Raw genomic sequence first — 22,500 nt, 5'->3', positions numbered from 1 at the left:
AGGGCCTCTTGGCCCCAGGACTAGGGATCTGTCTGCTGCACCACTCAGCTACCCTACAGCAGAGTCAGAGTGAAAAGAGAGAGAAAATATAGTACATGGTAGTGGAGAAATAAGAAAGGAGGGAGTTGCGATCAGCAATGGCAATGTTGGAAAAATATGGAAGTAACTTTTGTGATGGACTTATCATAAAGAATGTGATCCACTCACGACAGAGTTGATGGTGTTGGAACAAAGACTGAAGCACATTTTTTGTTATTATTATTTGGGGGAGGGTGCAGGGCAAGTGGGGCTGGGTGGCCTGCCTGGGGCCACAATGCAGGGTGTCTGGGGCCGGATTTGGACCCAGGTGCTCCTGGCTCAAGGGCCAGTGCTGTGTCTGCCACCCAGCCACCCCTACTATTATTACTATTTTATTTTATTTTGAGTCTTTTTTTTTCTTCTTTTTGGTTTTTGCAGGGCAGTGGGGATTGGGTGGCTTGCATGTCACATGGCTGGGTGATTATTGGGTTTACGAGGCTGAATAAGGACTTGGGTGCTCGTGGCTCCAGGGCTGGTGCTTTGTCCATTGCACCACCTGGCCATACCTACAATTATTACTATTATTTTTTTTAATTTAAATTTTTTTTCTCTCTCTTTTACTTTTTTCCCCCAAGCAAATCTATCTATATTCATGGGGGAGGGGTATTTTGTTTACTTATAAACAAGTATATTTTATTAATGTAAAAAAATATTTGTACCAAATGAGAATAAAAATAAATTTAAAAAAAGGAAAAATATTTATACATGTCTTATTTTTATTATTATCTGAGATCTCTTTGCAGGAATCTTTTTAAACTACTTGACTATTTTGTGAAGGTTAATTAAAACTAGATAATATTACTAAATCATCTTAATTGAGCTCAAAGAATTGCAATGTGTCATAATACTCAGAAAGTGCTTGAATGAGTGATAACACTCAACTTCTATGTTGTAGAACTCTCCATAGTGATCATGATACTTAACTGACTGATATACAGTGAGGGCACAAGTATCAATTCACAACATGCATTTTAGAAAAGGTAAATTTCTTAGTTATTTTTAGCAAAAAAAAATTTATACACACACACACACACACACACATAATAGTATTTTCTTCTAACACCTTAACAGATTTTTTTTGTTTGCCCTCAGGGATGCACACTGGTGACACTTTTAAAAAAACGTTTTTAATTTAAAAGAAATTTTTTTGCACACTTATTTATAAGAGAGCACTAATCAAATCCTCTCATTTTACTTGTTCCACATCCTTACCTAGTAGGAAAGAATCCTTTGTTGTGATGAGACTCCTGTTCCTACTTGCAAAGGTTTCTGTGTCAATGTTTTTTGATAAAGTATACTATATAAATATGTTATATTGAGTGGCAGTGTTGCATAATAGTATAAGCAGTGAACTCTTGAGTAAGGGGGTCTTTGTTTAGGCCCTGGCTTACTAAGTACAGTGTATTAGGAAGGCACTTCACATTTCTAGCTCTTAATTTCCTCATCTATAAAATGAGGAATCATGATATGTGTACCTTACAGGTGTTCTGTGAGCAAAGCATTTTTATGAACGTTAAAGCAAAAAATAACATTTTTTTAGAAATTCATTTTGCAAATATACATTTTGTATAAATGAAAGCCTTCCAATGATTGCTAAAACTGATTACTAAAAGAACTTGTAGCCTAAACACAGAATTAAATAAAATTTGAAACTGACTGGGTCCAGTTTAATTTTTATTTCTGGATTTAACAAGCATTATATCAAATGAGTATTTTCATATTTGAATATTTCCGTATTGTAGAAGAAATAAAGATTATATATAAAGCTTTAAATCCTTAATAAATACTTGCTTTCTATTGAAATATATAATTAAAACATAGAACTTGCAAATCAATCTTGCTTATTTGTATTTCTTTCTGTTCTTTTTTTGAGAAAAGGAATTGGGGAACTCTAGCTTTACCTCTTCTCCATTCCATACTCACCAAATTGAAAAAAAGAAGAATGTCCTTATTCCAGATAATAATTATAATAATTATAACAATAATAATTAAATTCTCATGACTAGGGCAAAATAATTTCTGATAATTTCCTTTATTTTTCCATTTGGCATGAATTGTTTCTTCATTTTTAATATTGTAATTGTCTTATTCTTTTTAAAAATTACACTAATTATTGTTTTTATTGTCTTATTTTTATTTTTATTAATTTATTTTTTGCTTTCTATTTTGTTAGTGTCATCTTTGATTTTTTCAGGATTTCTATCTTAATGTTTAATTATGGGGTGGCTAGGTGGCGCAGTGAATAGAGCACCAGCCCTGGAGTCAGGAGTACCTGAGTTCAAATTTGACCTCAGACACTTTATAATTACCTAGCTATGTGACCATGGGCAAGCCACTTAACCCCATTGTCTTGCAAAAAATAAAAAAATAAAAAAAGTTTAATTATGTTTTTTGCTTTTATGTAACATTTTTATTGTTTTATTTTTTCTAATTACATATAAAGATAGTTTTTAACATTCATTTTTTCTAAGATTTTGAGTACCATATTTTCTCCCCCTCCCCAAGATAGCAAATTATCTGATATAGATGATTACATGTATATTTCCATAGATATAAATATTGAATATTTCTACCATTGTATTCTGTTTTAATTTTCCCCTTTTTTTGCCTCCTCATCCCTTTAAAGAAGAGGACTAGTGAGAGAAGAATGTTCTCAGTGCTAGTGATACATACTTAATGAAATCAGTTTTTACTCTCATACATCTCTTCTTTTTTCTTACCTTTGGTCTCCAGTTACAGGTTTTTACTACTTTTCTTCTTATATGTTCATTTTTGATTCATTCTCTGAGACTGCAATTTGTTTTACTTATAACTAATCCCCTATCTTGAATTCACCATCTCTCTTTTCCCCTTTCCTTTCTCAGTTCCCTCTTTTTATTCCCTGCTATGTTGAGCATGTATCTATGGAGGGAGAGTTAGTGCATGTTTTTTTCTTTGCAGATGATTATGCACTCAATGCAGCCTCTCAAGCTGAGATACAACAAAGAGTGATACTCTGCTGTTTGTGCTAATTTTGGCATTAACAGTTAACACCAAGAAAACACAGGAGTTCCACCAGCCAGCCCCATACCAGTCATACCAATCATCAGTTACAGCAAATGGAGAAGCTTTGAATACCATAGATGAGTTCACTTAACCTTGGCAATGTGCTTTCTAGGGAGATAGATATTGATAATGAAGTTGCCTCACCATTTGCCAGAATCAGCTTAGTGTTTGAGAGGCTTCAAATGAAAGTGTGGGAGAGAAGATTAGACTGACTACCAAACTGAAGGTCTATAGAGTCATTTTGCTATTATTGTTGTATGACTTAGAAACCTGGACAGTCTATCAATACCAAGCTAGGAAGCTGAATCACTCCCATTTGAATTGTTTCAGAAAGATTCTGAAGATCATCTGGCAGGTTAAGATACTAGATACTAAGGCCCTTTCTTGAACTCAACATCCAAACATTCAAATTTTTTACTAGAGATTCTTACTCTGATGGACTTAATGTTGTTTTAATGCCAAATGTACATTTTCCTAAAAGACTATTTTATATAGAACGCACACACAAGACAAGTGCTTATGGTGGGGGGGAGGTCAGAAAAAGCAATACAAAGACATACTCAAGGTCTCTCTAAAGAACTTGAAAATTGATTGTGTGACATGAGATGGGCATAGAACCCCTATTGTGGTGTGCTCCATCAAAAAAGATTCTATGCTCTTTAAGCAAAGCAGGATTGGAGTAGCTCAAAAGAAACTTAAGATTTGCATATTGAGAGACTCCACCTCAATATTCACATGGACTAAGTGTGCTCAACCTATGGTAGAGCATTCTGAACTTGACTGGTCTGACTGGACACATTGTAATTTAATTCTAACATAGTGATGTCATTTTAGTCCTCTTCAAGAAGCTCTTTGAGAAGGACAACAACCAACCAACTAACCCATCCCAAACTCTCAATATATGTGCATATTCTATTCTCTTTTGACTGGTTCAGATGAAGGTGTTGCAGGTTCCCCACTGGATACAAAATAGTAAATCTCTCATCCCACTTTCTTTTCACATGTATTTCTTTTTTTTTCCCTTTCTTTTGTTTGCATGTGTTTTTTTTTTTTTTTGCAATACAATAGGGTTAAGTGGCTTGCCCAAGGTCACAAAACTAGGTAATTATTAAGTATCTGAGGCTGGATTTGAATTCAGGTCCTCTTGACTCCAGGGCTGGTGCTCTATCCACTGTGCCACCTAGCTCCTTTTCTTTCTTTTAAGATTATAAAAATAAAATCATTTCCAGGTTCTCTGTCAGCTAGTTGGAAGACTGTAAATTAATTGTTCAAGTGTGTTTACAATTTTATCTTTCTTTTGACTCCCAAGTTTGCATTTGAAAGTTTCTCCTCTGCTTTGATCTTTTGCATAAATAATGCTTAGAATTCCTCTTTTATTTTCCTCCTTTAGAATTATATTCAGTTTTGCTGAAAAAAGTTATTTTTGATTGTAAGCCCTTATATTTTGCCTCTTAGAATATCATATTCAATGTTCTACTTTTTATGATTATAGCTGCCAAATTTTGTATAATCGTGACTCAGTACTTTAGCTCTTTTATTTCTTGATTCTTGTAGTTTTCTTTGTCCTAGAAATTCTGAATTTTGGCTATGAAGTTTCTGGGCTGGGTTTTATGTCAGGAAGTTATTGGTAGATACTTTGTTTTATTCTGGCCTCTGGTTCTAATAGGTCTGGGAAATTTTCATTCATGATTTCTTGATGTGCTGGATCTTTTTTTGATCATAGCTTTCGTAGTCCAATGATTCTTATTTATTTTTACCCCTGCATCTGTTTTCTAAGGTCAGTTGCTTTTTATGAGATATTTTACATTTTCTCCTTTTTCTTCTTTTTCAACCTTGATTCTATTATCATATTTCTCATACAGTCATTGATTTCTATTTAGTTCATTCTGATTTTTAATGAGTAAGGTTTTGTTTATCTTGAATGAATCAAGCTGTTAATTCTACTCCCAACTCTTTCTAGAACTCTCATTTAATTTACAATATCAGTTTTGAAACCCTTGATTCATTCCTATTAGGGATCAATTCTATCAGATCCAACCCAACTTTGCTTGAGGCTTTCCCTATAGATGTTGGGGAATTTTTTTTTCAGGGCTTGAGTTTTGAGTGTCTCTGGTTCCATCAAAGTTATTTATTATTTGTCTTTTTTTCATTTACTTATTTTTTTTTCAGCTTTTCTTCCTGAATTGGTACTTGGTGTTAGGTCTTCACTTTGTATGTTTCTCAATGTCGATTTGTTTCACCTTGATTTGTTTTGTCTTAAGTATAGCCTTTTCTTTCTTTGGGTATTGAGTGCTTTATTATTGAGGGTAGCTCCGACTAGGAAACTTTCAGCATTCCCTAAGTGATCTATTCCAAGGCATTCTGATCTTTACTTTTCCTCTCTGAGCTTTACAGGCTATAGAAACCTATGTAGATTAGGGAGACACAATTGCAGACCTGCTCTTTGTTGTAATTTAGAAGACAGCTGTTGACCCTGGTACTTGTCAGCTAGTTGGAAGACTCTGTAAATTAAGAGTTACAGCATTGCAGGCTCATCTCTAGTCTTAGTTCCTTTCTTGGTTTACTCAGCTGCAGGCTTTTAGAGCTAGTGTGTGGGCTTAATCTGTGATCCTGCTCCAGTGTCTGAGTGAGGGAACTACAGGCTAGCTCTAACCCTAACCCCAGACCCTGGGATGCTTGAACTTTTCTTGCTGAACCCTTTTCCCAGTCCCAATAGGCCCTCTAGCTGTCTCCCCCCTCTCTAGATCAGGGCTATCCAACCTTACTTTTAAAAGTTTTTTTAATTACAACAACAGACAATTTATTTTAATTTGCTATTTTAGTGATAATTCTGTGGTAGCTCACCTAAAGCATTTGGCAAACCCACAAGCAGGAGACTCATAAAATTGCCCTGCTGGCACCTGAGGGCTGTATTTTGGACATCCCTGCTCCAGATCAGTGTTGGAGTATTTTTGAGAAACCTAGTCTACATTACTATTTCTTACTCTATCACCTTTGCTGGTCTCCTTTTAATGATCTCTTAAGGAAATATTAAAACTGCTTATTTGTACTAGTGAAATGTCGGTAGCAGGGAAGCTTTTTAGTCTGAGAGAAATGCCAGCTGGTATTTTTGGAGCTTGGATTTAATTGTGTAAAAACATGTTCAATCTAAACTATATATATATATATATAGTAAAAATTACAAACTGTAGGGACTAGGAATATTGTACAAAAGTATCATTTCTATTGCTTCCAAATTAGTAGTACCTAAAAAAGTAAATACTGATGTGTCTGTCTACTTAACTGTATGCAAAGCAGTAAAGATTGAAGTTAACAAATATTAATTAATTAATCCACAAAAGGCACTGAGGCCAAGCACTGAGCCCCACTGTGTTGGAAATTCAAAGAATCTGAAATCCTTGAGGAGAAGACTTTGTCGTTTTATATAGAAAGCTTTTATTTTAGTTTGAACAGTGATTTTTAGTGACCCTAAGATTCTCCTTGAAATAATAGCCCTAATTTTTTAATACCAGTAATCTTTTAGTAATATTATCATGCTAAATTATGAAATATCATAATCTCCAAAGAATCAAATTTGCAGGTCACTTGAAGGGAATGGAATGGTGAGTGTGAATAGGCTATTGCATATCAACAAAAAATAAATGTATATAAGAATGCCTAAAAGATCTTTAAAAGCTGTGTGCCTGGAAATAGAGGTGGGCCAGCTACGGTGTAGTATAAATGTGAGGGAATGATGAATGTTCAGCTTGTGTGCTCAGTTATCATTTACATAATGTAAAGAGGCCCAGAGCACATTGGGTAGATTGATGATGGAGGATTTATGGGAAGGCAGAGATAATAATTGTGAGAATGAAGAGGCCTCCATGGGTTTCAAACTGCATTGTTCAAAAGTGAAGGACTCACATCAATGAAATCATAGATCTACAGAAGTTGGGGCAATTCTTGGTCACATATAGATTGTATTAGATGACTTTAGAAGTCCCTCCAGCTAAGATTTTGTGATTCAGATTAAATAACATGAACACAATAAATATGTTACAAGTTTGAATGTTATAAGATAAAGAAGAGAGAGAACACGTTATAAGAAAACTCTGAGGAAGAGACCACCTTTTTGCCGGGTTATTCAGGAGGCAGAGTCACTGGAGTTGAGGAAGAAAAGTTCAACTCAACTTAAGGAAGAGAAGGATTTTCAGCAGCATAATTGAGATGGGGGTTGGGGGAGTGTATTACAGGCATGATAAAAAGCCTCCAGGAAGGTATAAAGGTGGAAGGGGACAGAATGAGATCTGGAAAGTGCTGGTAGGCTAATTTGACTGGAATTAGCAAACAGAAAAAGAAACAATGTAAAATATACTGGAAAATAGGTTTGAGCAAAACTGTGGAGAGCCTTAAGTACCAGGGGATCATTAAAGATTCACATTGGGAAAAAATCCCTTATTGCTTATATCACATTTATTTCCAAATATTTCTTCCCTGATATACCCCAAGTCTTCTCTTGTAATAAAGATTAAAAAAAGGAAAACAAAAAGAGATCAGCAAAACTAACATGTCAACTGTATATGATAGTATTTGCTATATTCCTTACTTGTATTCTTCCACTTCTGCAATAAAGGGAAAGAGATATGTTTTTTCAACTCAAGTCGCTATAACTACGTGGCATTCAGTCAGTGAAGGTTATTGAGTGGATGAATGACATGATTACTTGTGCATTAAGAATATTAATTTGACTGATGAATGATGAAGGAAAAAAGAGACTGGAATCAGAGAGACTAGTTAAGATTCAATGAGAGTAATAATCCAGAAAGGATGTGATGAATCCTGAATTAGGGTGGTACATACTTGTGAATGGAAAAAAGGGAACAGATTTAAGAGATATTATGGAGGTTGAATTGATATGGCATAACCATCAATTGTACAAAGAAGTAAAGGGGAGAGTCAGAAGCCACTTTGAAATTTTTAGTCTGGGTAACCAAGAGGATAATTATCATTAATGGAATGAAGAAGTTTGGGGGAGGGGCAGGCTTGAGGTAGATGTATATATGTGAGGGAAGGGTAGAGATTAGTTCTGTTTTGAACACATTTAATGTGGGAGAAGAGTGATGCAGAGAAACAGATGAACTAGGAGAAAACCCAGGAGATCAGTATTATGGAAATTGAGACAATATCAAAGAATCAGTGGTTAACAGGGGTAGGTACTATTGAGTAGGTCAGGAAGCCAGAGGTTTGAGAAAAGTCCTTTGAATTTAGAGAATATGCTCAGCTCTTCTCCAAGTTCCCTGCTAGGATCCGCTGCTCTGGTCAGTCACATTCCTGAACCAAGATGGTGAAGGTCGGAGTCAACGGATTTGGCTTCATTGGACGTCGGGTGACCAGGGCTGCATTCAGCTCTGGCAGAGTAGATGTTGTGGTCATCAATGACCCCTTCATTGACCTCAACTACATGGTTTATATGTTTCAATATGATTCCACTGATGGCAAATTCAAGGGCACTGTCAAGGCTGAGAATGGAAAGCTGGTGATCAATGGAAAAGCTATTACTGTCTTCCAGGAGCAGGATCCCACCAATATTAAATAGGGAGATGCTGGAGCTGAGTATGTTGTAGAGTCCGCTGGTGTCTTTACCACCATGGAAGGATGGAGCCAAATGGGTCATTATCTCTGCCCCTTCTGCTGATGCCCCAATGTTTGTGATGGGAGTGAACCATGAGAAATATGATAATCCCCATAAGCTTGCCAGTAATGCCTCCTGAACCACCAACTGCTTGGCCCCCTTGGCCAAGGTCATTCATGACAACTTTGGCATTGTGGAAAGACTCATGACCACAGTGCATGCTATTACTGCTACCCAGAAGACTGTGGATGGTCCCTCTGTCAAGCTGTGGCATGATGGGTGTGGTACTGCCCAAAACATCATCCCTGCTTCCACTGGAGCTTCCAAGGCTGTAGGCAAGGTCATCCCTGAGCTGAATGGAAAGCTTACAGGCATGACTTTCCGTGTTCCCACTCCCAATGTGGATCTGACCTGCCACCTGGAGAAACCTGCCAGATATGATGACATCAAGAAAGTGGTGAAGCAAGCATCAGAGGGACCCTTGAAGGGCATCCTGGGCTACACAGAGGACCAAGTTGTATCAAGTTGCGACTTTAACAGCGGCACCCACTCTTCTACCTTTGATGCAGGTGCTGGTATTGCCCTCAATGATCACTTTGTCAAGCTTATTTCATGGTGTGACAATGAGTATGGTTATAGCAACTGTGTAGTTGACCTCATGGTCTTCATGGCCTCCAAAGAATAAAATGGGAAGCCATGGATGAATCTTCATCCCCAGCCAAAAAAAAAGTTACATCACTGGGGAGCCCACATCCCTAACATGCGTTCCTCTACCAGGGATCCTGTGCCCCATTCACATCCTTGTCCCAAAGCACCTCTGTAGTAGGGGGGAGAAATCTAGAGTCCTTCATTGTATACCATCAATAAAGCCACCATATTCAGAAAAAAAAATTTAGAGAATATGAGTTTTCTTGCAGAGATCACTTTCAATGAATTTAGGATAAGTAGGATCCATATGGAAAATTCTCCTGAGGAAGTCAGTCAAGGAGGGAAGGAAAATTTTCAAGATGGAATTTTGATGGCACCAAGGTGAATAACACCATTGAGAAAGAGGAGGAGTTACCTAAAGAAGCTGATGATGCTTCATTTTATTTTTATTTATTTATTTAGTCAGTTTTGCTGTGGTTAGCAGGAACCAAGGGAAAGAGTCAAGGCAGTTGGAAGCCACTGATCCCCTGTTAATTCATTTTTAAAAGACGTGCAATAGGAGGGCATGTTAACAAGAATTCAGAAGTGTTGTTATAGGATGTTTAGAAAGGGTCAGAGTGCTAAGAATAGTATCAGGATTGCTAAAGTTCAGAATGAATTTACAAGGTGAGGAAAGCTATAGAAACAAAGGTGGTGTTACTTTAAAGCTGGACTAGGGGAATTTTTAAAGGAAAAGGGGGGGCAGGGTCACTATTCAGCACAGGATAATTGTCTTGAAGAGAAGATGGAGCTATTAAACTCTTGTTTTTGTTCTGTATTTGCCAAGGAAAATGATCGCCTTGAATTCTAAAGAACAGAATAAAAACAGCTAATATAGGGGTGAAAACCAAAGACAAATAGGGAAGTGATGAGAGAACAGCTCTAGTTAAACTTGAATTTGTTACCAGGTCCAGATGAACTAAATCTTAGGTTACTACAAGAACTTGGAGATGTGATTGCTGGGCCACTATCAGTATCAGAAAGATTGTGAACAATGAAAGAGGTATCTTAGGGTTGGAGAAAGGCAGGTGTTCTGATCTTTAAAAAGGTAAGAATGAAAACAGGAAACAAAGGAAGTCGGTGTAAAATCAGATCGTGTTAGGGGAGGAATAAAATCCAGGCCTAGGGAAGTGATAATTCTACTATTGCCCTGCTTTGATCAGACCACATCTAGAATATTGTGTTCAGTCCCAAGAACCACAGGTTAGGATATTGATAAGTTGGAAAATTGTTCAGAGGAGGCTGTGCAGGATGAGGAAGGACCATGAAGTCATGCCCCATAAAATTTGGTTGAAGGCACTGGGAATATTTAACTAGGAGAAAAGATGATTCAGAGAGGATATATATCATGTTCCCAACTATTTGAAGTGTTAATAGATCTGCAAATCTATTATGTTCAGCCTAAGAGGACAGAATTAGTAGCATTAGGTAGAAGTTGTAGCAAGGCAAATTTAGGCTTAATTTAAGGACAACTTTTTTAATATCTAGATCACCAAAAGTGGGAATGAATTGCCTTTAGAGGAACTGAGTTATATCTTCAAGAAAATGCTAGCTTATGGAGATGGTTTTTAGTTTAGATAGAGGTTGGACTACCAGTTTACTGCTGAGGACCTTTTTAATGCCAAGATCAAATTAACCAAAGTCTTACTCTGAGTTCAGTCCTTTCAATATTCTACTGTGCTTACTGTTTTAAGTGGCATTTTCTTAATTGTGACTTGAGTAAAGGAGTACTTAATAAAATTGTGTCTGTTTTCAAAACGAAGAGGAATAATTTGACAAAAAATACTGAGCTCTAAAAAGCTTAAAAATGGATTAAAAAATAATCTGAAATTTTATAGAGACAAATACAAAGTCCCTTGCTTACATTTAAAGAAATGATTAGCTGCTGTTCTTTTTTGACCAAGACAGAATTCTGAGACTTACCTGCATAATTGAAGTCTACCACCACTTCTATGTTACAGCATTCCCTCATCTCCCAGTCATTTAAAGAAATGAAATGTATAAATCTAAGGATAGGAAATATTTGTAAGCAGGTAACAGTGTTAAAAAAAACAAACCCAAAACGTAGGTGTTTCAGTGGACTTGCAAGCTCACTACTCAACTTGATAGTTGGCAGACAAAATAATTCAATACAATATTGGACTGTATTAATAGAAGGGTAATATTGTCCAGAATGATAGAGATTATAGGCCTATTGCATCCTGTCCTATCCCACTGCTGCTGGAGTACAGTTTTTTCCAGTTCTGGGAAGGTATAGCTGGAATGCACTTCCAGAAAGATGATTAGGATAGGTAGGAATCTTGAAGTCATGTTATATGAGATTGGCTAATGAACCTAGGTGATATGTTTCCTAGAGGAGAAAATACTTAGAGATATGATAGTAATTTTAATTATTCTTAGGACTATCACAGGGATTCTGCCACAGAATCACAAGGAAAGAAGGGACCCCAGTGTCCTCTAATTCTTTGAAAGAGAATTCCCTCTACCACATACCTGACAGATAATCATGCATGGCCTTAGCTTGAAGATTTCCAGCCAGGCCTCCCCATCTTAGGCTGCAGTCTCCTCCTATACTCTTAAATAGTTATAATTGTTAGAAAGTTTTTCCTTATATCAAGTCCAAATCTGCCTCTGCATTTTGACCCATTGCTCCTATGTATATATATATTCTCTAGAACCAGGTAAAATAAGTCTATACCCTCTTGCATGTCAGCCTTCAAAAACTTGAACATGGTTATTATGTCCCACTGAATGGTCTCCAAACTGAATAGCCATAGTTTCTTTTCTTTTTTTTTTTTTGCAAGGCAAATGGGGTCAAGTGGCTTTTACCCAAGACCACACAGCTAGGTAATTATTGAGTGTCTGAGGCCGGATTTGAACCCAGGTATTCCTGACTTCAGGGCCGGTGCTTTATCCACTGCACCACCTAGCCGCCCCTTAGCCATAGTTTCTTGACATATGACAAAGTCTTCAGAACCTCCCATCCTGTTTGCCTTCCCCTGGTCATTCTCCAGCTTAATGATCTGCATGCTTTAGGGTCATACACATTACTGAAATACAGTGTCCAGAACTAAATACAGAATCACAGATGTGGTCTTATAAGAGTAAAGCAGGATAATTACCTCCTTATTCTTGGATGCTCAACTTCTTTTAAGTTAGATTACAATAGGCTTTTTTAAAACCCTGAAGTCTTTTTTCCAGAAAAAAGACTCCTTCCTCATCTTATGTTTGAGAAACCAATTTTTTGTATCCTTAACTGTTAGGATCTACTATGATGGTTTTGACCCATCTCCGAGTTTTATTATAAAACTCGGAGATGGGTCAAAACCATCATAGTAGATGTAATTTATTATAAGTATGCCATTTCTTTCTCTTTTTTTTTTGCAAGGCAATAGGGTTAAGTGACTTGCCCAAGGTCACACAGCTAGGCAATTAAATGTCTTAGACAGGATTTGAGCTCAGGACCTCCTGATTCCAGGGCTGGTGCTCTATCCACTGTACCACCTAGCTGCCCCTTTATTTCTTTATCCAATTTACTGATAAAAAATGTTCAGTGGCACAAAACTATGAACAGATCCTTGGGGCATTCCACTGGAGACCTTCCAAGTTGGCACTGAACAATTAATTTTTTTGGGGGGGTTCAGTCATTCAATCAGTTCCAAATCCAGTTATGTGTTCTCTCATCTAGTTCACATCTCTCCAAGTTTTTTTTTTTTTTTAATAAAAATAGCATGTGAAACTGTCAAAATCTTATGCTAAAATCCAAGTGGACAATATCTACAGCATTCCCTCATCTCCCAGTCTAGTAATTTTTATCAAAAAGAAACAAAGAAAAAAGAATTTTAATAAATGAATGAATATTTGTTTGGTTCTGGCAAAAAATGGCCCCTTTTAAATTGAATCTAGATCTAAATAGAACTTAAAGGCCAACCTCCTCATTTTATGGCATGGAGACAGACCCAGGAAGACTAAATCATAAGGACAGAAGGTCACACAACTTGTGCATTTAGAAGCAAGTTTTTCACCTTGCTCTTCTGATAATACTGTGCCACATATTATCTCCCTGTTGATAAAGCCTTTCTTTTCCATGTCCAAAAATGCATGTCTCATTCTATACCTTAACTCCATTACTCCTGTCAGAAGGTGAGTAGCATGCTTTATCATTAATCATCTAGAACAGAGATATCAAATTCATCACCCCAACATTCAGTGCTGCCTGAATCAGATCAAAATATAAATGGAAAATATTTAATAAAAAATATAAAAATGCAGTAGATCATAGAAAATATTACAATGTGATTTTCTAAGACAATATGTGGTCCATAAGGATCCAAGTGCATGTTTTAGTAGCTGTTTCAGCTCTAGAATCATGATGGTCACTGATTTTATAAGATGACTTCTAAAGTTGTTTTTCTTTAAAATGTTTCTTCACATTATACCATTTATTTAAACCTTTCCAGGTTTCCCTGAAGTTATCCCTTTATTCATTTCTTATAGTACAGTAATATTCCATTACAGTTATTTATCATAAGTTGTTCAACCATTCTCCAATTCATGGGCACATCCTGTTTGTTTAAAGATATAGTAGTAGTATTGTTGGTCATGATGTAGTGACTTAGGGTCATAGTTTCAAATTATTTTTCACAATGATTGGATCAATTTACAGTTCCAACAAATAATGGATCAATGGGTCTGTTTTCCCATAAACCCCTCCAACAGTTTCCATTTTCCCTTTTTGTTATCTTCTGCCAATGTGATAAGTATGAGTTGTTTGTATTAGAGAAATGTCGATTTGGAAAGTTTCTTTAAGAAATACCTGTTTACATCCTTGGAAGAATGGCTATCATTCTTTTGTACTTGAGTCAATTTCTTATATACCTTGACTAGGATTTAATGTCTGAAACATCTGAAAGCTTCTTAAATCTTCTTGGGCTAATTTCTCTATAGAATTTCAGTCCATCTGATTCCTTTGAACTCTTCAACAAACTAGGCTGCCTACCACATTGTTTCTAATTTTCCTCTTCTCTCTAATTCCAAGGAATGGTGACTTTATCCCAGTTTCCTTTTTTAATGTTGACTTCTCTATATTTTGAGGGATGAAACTATATTAAGGCAAATCAAGAAATGTTTAGCTGCTGTTCTTTTTTGACCAAGACAGAATTCTGAGACTTACCTGCTTAATTGAAGTCTACCACACTACTATGCTAGATCTCTGTTCCAGGCTTGCAATATGTTTCTCCAAATTTTCAGCTGTGTCTTACTTACATATAATGCTACATCTCTGTGCTTTTCATCTGTTCTATATTTTGTAACTTTTCTAGAGTCATATTCTAGTCACCAGTATCATCCTGCCAAGTCCCAATGATACTTCTTAAGTAAAATTTGATTTCTTGTATTAGGACCTCTAAATTATCTTATTAACTAACTACTATGCAAGTGTGAATACACAGCTGAAAGTGTGGATTTCACTAGTTTATTTCTTGGATTTAATGCCCTTTGAACTTTGTGGTGTCACAACTGTTATTCTTTTTTTTACATTGTAGCTATTCTCATATCAACCTGGTAGGTGTACATACAGTTTTTTTTCCTTCTCCCTTTTCAGTTTAAATGTTTATTTGTTTTTAAGTTTATGGGTAAGGAAAAAGTCAATTGGATAAGGAGAGATTGAAAATTAGGGAAATATTCTTCTTACAGGGGTTGTTATGGTATAATGCAATATTACTTATTGTCTCAGTTGACGTATTACTGAGTTTTGCTCAACTGTTTTTTATTTTATTTTTTTTTAAATTACAGTGAATGATTCCCAGGTAGGGAGAAGGGAGGCAATGAAAGTGACATAAAAACAAAATATTATCAATAAAATACAAAACAAAAAAGAGATTGAAAGGGAAAGCTCTTGGAGGAGACAGGAGTCATGAGGTCAAACACATAGATTTGGGGTTGGTGTTGGCAAGGAGAGAGGGTCACTTGATGCATTTTTAAATGATTTAGGTTGAGGTGACTGGAGAGTGGAATTGTGAAGAGGGAGGTCAGTTGGATGGCCTCAATTTTGTCAATGACTTATGAATCCTTTGCTGAGAGGGAACCAGGAAATAGGTGAACAAATTGGGGAAAAAGTAGACATCATATTGACAAATAACTTTAGTACTATTCTGCAAGGAATCATAGTTCTTAGTCTCTTTTTTCACTGACCCTTACTGGTCAGTCATCAGAGTCACATTTTTTCTTTACAAGACAAGCAGCTACTTCTAACTTAGACTGTCTAGTCATAGCCTTTTCATGGACATGATTACTGTATGCAGTTGTTTGAAGGATTGTCATGAGGAGGGATTAGATTTGTTCTACTTAGTAGAATCACAAACTTTGTAAACTGCAAAGACTTTTGAGGGAGAGACTCAATGTCTTCTGAGCCAGCTCTGCTTAAAGGAACTGCACCTGTCAAGAAATTATTATAAGAATCCTTTGGTGATTCCCTATCTGTCACTCAGGCCCGTAAGCAGCAGCTTTGTCACTTAAGACTTCTGAGTTGTTTAGCACACCCAGAAGGACCTGTGATCATCCAGGAGGGACTTGATTCAAGTGTCTTGGCTTTGTGGCCAGTTTATTGTCTACTGACTCCCAGCATAAAGTAGCTGCTAAACCCGGGCTTGTTACTGGAACATTTATTACTTGACCTCAAACGCAGAACCAGAAACTCCAAGTATAAGTTGCAAAGTGTTGACTTAACTGTTAAGTTTCTTAAATTGCAGTCTAAATTTACTGTCATTGTAAACTTTCAAGCAGAGTCTGGGTAATCTCATGTTGGGGAATCCTTTTTTCAGGTAGGTGTTGCTCCATCCGCTCCCGGGAAATTTTTATTTTTATGGGTCTTTGCTACTCAAATGTATTCCAACAGTTATGGCATTAGATCCGCCCCGGGTGCCCCATTTTAAGCAGAAGCACCTGGCCCGCACCTGAAGACTTCCTGCAGCTCGTAGGCCAAAAGATCGGGGCGCCGCCGACTCCTACTACAGAGCGGCAAAATAGGGAGAGCGGAGGAAAACAGAGGAGGCCGCCCGCCCTTCTGGCTTTCGCGGCCTAAGGCTCGGGCGTGCGTCTAAGGTGAGGGACAAAGCCCAGCCCTGGGCCGAGACCGCGCTGCGCAGGCTCAGCCAATGAGAGGCCGGGGAGTGGGTGAATGGCAGGGGCTTAGAGCCAGTGAACGGGCGTCTTGTTGCGAGGTGGCTCGGGGCTCCGGTATTATAAAGGGCGCCACGAGTTGGCATTGTCAGGCGGCCGAACAGCACAGGGGCCGGGTGGAGGAGGGTGGGAGGAGCGGGAGCTCTGCGCCGCCGCCTGCCGGGGATCAGAGCGAGGGGCCGGCGTCTGCGCCGCGGCGGAGCCCGAGGCCGCTTTCCCCGGGCCGGCCCGAGGCCCGTAACGTCACTGGGCGGCGAGGTGAGTCGCGGGTGGGAATCCGGCCCGGCCGCGCCTGGGGGAGGGGGTGCGGGGCGCCATCACCGCCGCGCCCGGGCCCGCGTCCCTCGGAGCCGAGCCTGACTGAGTTCATTGTCCTCGCTCCTTGCAGGCCTTTCCCCGCCGCCGCTGCCGGGGCCATCATGTCTGAAGAGGCCGAGGAGCAGCAGCTGATGGAAACGGCCGCTACTGAGAACGGCCACGAAGCCGCCCCCGATGGGGAGCCTCCGAGCGAGGCCGCGAGCGGGACCGGGACCGGGACCGGAACTGGGGCCGGGGCCGGGGCCGGGGCCGGGACCGGGAGCGGGAGCGGGGCCGGGGCGGCGGCCCCGGTGGCGGCGCCCCCCGCGGCCCCAGCCGGGAGCCAGAACGGGGCCGAAGGAGACCAGATCAACGCCAGCAAGAACGAGGAGGATGCAGGGTAAGGACGGCTCCTCTCCCGCACCCCCCCACTCCCCTTCCTCCCAGCCCGACTCCCCTCCCCCTCCCGCGCCCCTCCCCCACCCGCTCGGCCTGGGGGGGCCCTTACGGTCCCCGGCCCGGGTGGGGGGAGGCGTGGGCGCGCGGGCGGGGCGGACAATGCGCGGGCCGGGCCGGCCCCTCGGCGGCGGCGGCTCCTCCTTTGTTCTGGGGCTGCCTTTTGTTGGCGCCATGTGGTTGGGGGGAGGGGCGGGAGATGTAATTTGTGCCAAAGGAAAAGGCCCCTCTCTTCCTGCTCGGCCTTGCAGCCAGCCCGCCTCTGGCGTTCCTGGGGCCTGGAGGCCGAAGCCCCTCTTTGTGGTGGAACTACGGCGCTGGCTAGAGCTAGAACCTTGCCGCTGGCGCTTTGGGGCTTGGCGGGAGCCTGCAGTCACTGCCTTCATTTAGAAAAACTTTAACTTGCTCGGCAGAGACTTGGCTTTGGTGACTGGGAGGCCTCTAGAACGCCTCAGATGAATATTGGAGATGCTCTGAGGGTCTCTTTGTGAGGCTTTCCCTTTTGCTGGGCAGAGAATGGAAGGGAGACTTAGTTATCTCATTTGTCTGGCCTGTACAGCATGGCTGCTTGACTGGACTTTTCCCAAGGTTTATATGGAAGCATCGGCGCTGAGTAAAATATGGAAGGTGCATTTCAGAATGATTGAATAAGAAAAAAGCATCGAGTGCTTACTATATGTCAGACATTGTGCTAAAAGCCTGCCTTGAAATCGGGCTTTTTTTAGAGTTAATTCGACCTCCCCTCCATGAAATGCTTTCTTAAAACTGTTTCTGTGCCATGTTAGGACTCCAAATTTGGATGAGTGATAACCCAAGGCCTTGTAGTTATTTTATAAATGTTAGCAAAATTGAATAAAACAGAAGAAAATGACTTTGCTCCTTTTGCTTGACCTTGGGTGTATTTTATATAATTTCAATGTCTAGTGCTGCCTTCCTTGTGGGAGCAAGCACTTTTGAGTCTTTTTCTCAGGGATTTAAGGGAAGTGTCTTTGTGGACTTTGTCTTTTTTTTTAATATAATTTATAGAGACTTAACTGGATCTAATAGCAAGTTATTAGAAAAGTGATGCTTTAGATAATTGTTGCTACTTCAGTCTTTTCTAGGTGTGATTACAAGCAGTCAGCTTTGAATTCTTCCTGTTATTAATTTAGAGGCTGCTTACAAAATCTTTTCCCTTCCTACTGTTTTTTCTCTCTACTTTTTGTCTTATTCAAACTCCTGGAGATGTTTATTAAAAAGTGAAGGGAAAAGAGATGGGTTTGTTCCTTTTTTTTTTTTTTTTTGACTGCTCTATTGAAGGTTTAATGGAGTTGGAGGTAGAATAATAGTAAGATTCTTTTTGGTCAGGGAAAGTTGTCTACAACATAAGCCATTTCTGTTTTGGAGTATTCTGTAGCCTATGCTGCTCTCCAAACTGAATTTGGAGCTTATCTTCTTTTCTTCTCTTTACATCCGGATGGGCCGTTCTAATACTTCCTCCTCCCTCATGCAATTTCAGGAAAATGTTTGTAGGTGGCCTCAGTTGGGATACAAGCAAAAAGGACTTGAAAGACTATTTCACCAAATTTGGGGAGGTGGTGGATTGCACGATAAAGATGGATCCTAACACAGGAAGATCAAGAGGTTTTGGGTTTATCCTCTTTAAAGAATCTGCAAGTGTTGATAAGGTAAGAAATATACAAAATGCTTATAATTATAAACAACTCATTTATTCAAACATCAGACATATTTCTTAGTCGTAAATTGCTACTTTGTAGGTTACAAAGAAGCTTCAGACAGTCCCTTGGCCTTGATCATGTTCAACTAAGAGTGACAGCATTTATATATGTATAGAGAGAGAGGTGTATAGTAAGTGAGTGAGATTAAGAACTCAAAAGACACTGCTGTAGGAGTTTAGTTTTAAGGGAAGAAGGCTTGAGTACAGACAGACAAGTGCTGAATAAGCATTGTTGAACAGTTGGAAGGAACTCTTTAGGTCTTGTTTCTTTATTAAGAACTTTTGTCCTAATTTCTATTCTAGTAATTGAGTGTCTTATACGTCCTGTTACATTATAGACTTTGTGGGCAAGAGAACAGGTTTGTGCCCTTGGTGTGGGTACTTATACATTTGTAGTTGCAAAAAAGTATCGAACAAAATCTATTTTCAGATGGTGAGAGTGATTAAAAATGAAGAGCCTTAACTGAGAAAAATGATGTTGAATAAGATTAGAAAGGAGGTAGGGTGTCTTGGATCAGGTTTGGAAGACCTTGAATGTTAGAATATAGGTGGTTAACACTTCTGTTGCTTAGAAGATAAAGGACAATTATAGAAGCAAAAAATGAAAGCTGGAAGAGAATTTCCTTTCCCACTTCTCCCCTGTTCCCTAACAGGAGAATTGACTTGGTGGGGTGGCCTAGATATTTGCCTTAAGATTCACAGCCTGGGACCAGAACTGATTACTAAACCATACATATAGCAGTTGAACTCTGCACATATTGGGTACCTTCTGCAAACTACTGTGTGCTATTTGTGTTGAGAGGGATAGAGAGCTGAAAACAAAACTGACCCTTTTCTGAATTGGAATATAGCATGTACAAAGATACATGCCCTTTTAGTCTTCCATCAGTCATTTCTGGGCACCTGATGATTCACTTCTATTAAATAATTATTTAAGCAAAAAGTTTCATTTGTAGTTTTGAAGAAAAATTAGATGACAGAATGGGGCAGCATTTCAGAAGATACTGAGCAGTTACTAGACTATGTAGTGAATGCATTGGAATGTGGAAGCAAGAACTAAAATGATTTTCTTAGTTGGGGAGGATTCAGAGAGAAATTGGAACTGAGTCTTCAGGGTCACAGATAAGAAGTTAACTTGGGCTAGGAGAGCTGACCACCTCATTTTCTGAGATATAAGATTTTTTAAATATGAAAAGGAGACAAACACATTTAATGCAGCTCTTAGACTTAGTAAAATAGTAATCAAGGTCTTAATGAGAGTTGTGAGAGCAAAGTGATAAAGGGATTTTCTCATACTTCTCACACCTCCCATCTTATACTTGATTATATTAACTTGGATAATGCTTTGTGGAGCTAAGTCAGGAACTAATGAGGGAAGTAGTTTTGGACCTTCTAGGAATTTAAGATTTTCTTCTCAAATATTTTCAGGTTTTGGATCAGAAAGAACATAGATTAGATGGACGAGTAATTGATCCCAAAAAGGCTATGGCCATGAAGAAAGATCCCGTGAAGAAGATCTTTGTTGGAGGACTTAATCCAGAAGCTACAGAAGATAAAATCCGGGAATATTTTGGAGACTTTGGAGAGGTATGTATCTAACAGAAGAACTCTACACTAAATTATCTGGGAAGAGGAAAAGGGCCTACTAGTCTCAATTAGCCTCAGCCCATTTTTACTTTGGGAGAACTTTTTAATTGTTAGGAAGCATCAAGATATAATGGAAAAATCTTTGAAGTTTGAACTATGAGAGGGTTTGAGTGTTGGCTAATTATGCGACTAAGTAATTTGCTTAACTTCATCTACAAAATGGGGCTATTCAGTGGCTTTGTGAGTTAAGGGGCAACTTTTGAGATCAAATGAGTCCTTTGATATGACAGCTTTTCAAGTCCCTTTTGAAGACACCTTTATTCTCTTCCCACCCTTTATCCCTGTCCCCTTTTCTAGTCTTCATATTAAAGATCCTTAATTCCTTCATTCAGTTTATGTATCCCTGGTCATTCTTCCCTAGATGAGATAGGCACTCTAATTTATTGAAAATGTCCTTCAAATGTTCTGGGCACAGAATATAATAATCTAGGTGTGGGCTGGCCAGAGAAGAGGACAATAAATCTAACACTAAATGCAGTTTTTATTAACCAAACATGCATTTATATGTCTGGACACATCTTTTTTCCATTGTTTACTTGAAAATAAATTATGGGGCAGCTAGGTGGTGCATTGAATAGAACACAGGGCCCCGGGTTCAAATCTGTCCTGAGACACAGTTACCTAACTTTATGACCTTAGGCAAGTCACTTAATCCCATTGCTTTGCAAAAAGGGGGGGAAGATGAGTTGCATTTTACCCATATTCAATTAAATCCTACCTGATCCTGGTTACCACAGTATATTAAATCTCCCTTCCTGGATCATTTCTACATTTGATGAACTTTCCACTCCTTTCATCCAAGTCATTTATAAACATGTTGAACAAACTGAAGCCAAACAAGTATATTTAAAACACATTGTTTTTATTTATAAAACCAAAGTTTTTATGTAAACACATTTATAAAATTTTCATAAAACCAAATATAAAGCTTTTTCTAGAGTTTATATATGGGAATTTTGGGGCATAAGAACTCGTATCAGGATCAAACTATATCTAAGGAATTCATTTTGAGTTCTTACATACCGTGTTTCCAGATTGAATCTATCGAACTTCCAATGGATCCAAAGACAAACAAAAGAAGAGGATTTGTATTCATTACCTTTAAAGAAGAAGACCCTGTTAAGAAGATTTTAGAAAAGAAATTTCATAATGTCGGTGGAAGTAAAGTAAGAAATGTGTATTTATAACTAGAGGATTATTTCTTTTCTCCTAGGGAACTGCTTCTATTCTAGATTTGATCTAGTCATTAATGTTTGCTTGAGTACTTAAGAGATTCTGGTGCACTGTCACTTCAGTGACTGATTAGATACTTGACAAGACTTTCAAACTGAGGAACAGCAGTAGGTTAAGATAAGAGCATCCTTCCAGTATTTTACTAAGCACCTCCTATGTGTCTAGGTTTGTGTTACTAAGATGAGGAATTTGTCTCCAAGACACATAACTCCTCAAGCAGCTTAAAAGTCTTTTGGGGAGGTAAAACATGCATGGTTCTGTTTTATGTGTTAAGACTAAAGGGTTATCAAACTTCTCATTTTCCACCTTCCTTTCTACTGCCTTCCTCCCTGAGTCTTCCCTTCTTCCACCCCCACCCCCCAAAAGGTGGGGGGAGGCAAAAAGCACTGCATGGGCTTAAAGGAGGGTTTACTTGCAGAGGTGGGCTTGAATTGGTCTTAGAAAAAGAAGCCATTCCAAATGTTTGCATCATCTGAGCAAGAGCCAAAAGGCAAGAATTAAACATGACTTCTTAAGGTGATGAAAGGCTGCACACAAGAATGAATGATTG

General features: G+C 38.8%; 1 protein-coding gene and 1 pseudogene across 4 annotated transcripts in view; both read left to right on the top strand.

Annotated features, from left to right (window-relative positions):
* The window catches only part of HNRNPAB (heterogeneous nuclear ribonucleoprotein A/B), an 81,334-nt gene that overhangs the window by 52,543 nt on the left and 6,291 nt on the right, over nt 1-22,500 (top strand). For 2 of the 4 annotated variants that reach the window (XM_074212234.1, XM_074212233.1), the window contains 4 exons: nt 16,989-17,297; nt 18,852-19,020; nt 20,499-20,657; nt 21,752-21,883. In XM_074212234.1, coding sequence (XP_074068335.1) covers nt 17,020-17,297; nt 18,852-19,020; nt 20,499-20,657; nt 21,752-21,883 — 738 coding nt within the window. In that variant the 5' untranslated portion in view covers nt 16,989-17,019. Of the gene's footprint in view, nt 1-16,670; nt 16,859-16,988; nt 17,298-18,851; nt 19,021-20,498; nt 20,658-21,751; nt 21,884-22,500 lie in introns of those variants that run through there. The other 2 variants (XM_074212235.1, XM_074212232.1) reach the window with 2 other exon arrangements.
* Nucleotides 6,480-11,658, top strand: LOC141505922 (glyceraldehyde-3-phosphate dehydrogenase-like; annotated as a pseudogene).

The sequence above is a fragment of the Macrotis lagotis genome, chromosome 1 (genome assembly GCF_037893015.1).
Source record: "Macrotis lagotis isolate mMagLag1 chromosome 1, bilby.v1.9.chrom.fasta, whole genome shotgun sequence".
Classification (NCBI taxonomy): domain Eukaryota; kingdom Metazoa; phylum Chordata; class Mammalia; order Peramelemorphia; family Peramelidae; genus Macrotis; species Macrotis lagotis.
This window is presented reverse-complemented; position numbering and strand designations above follow the sequence as displayed.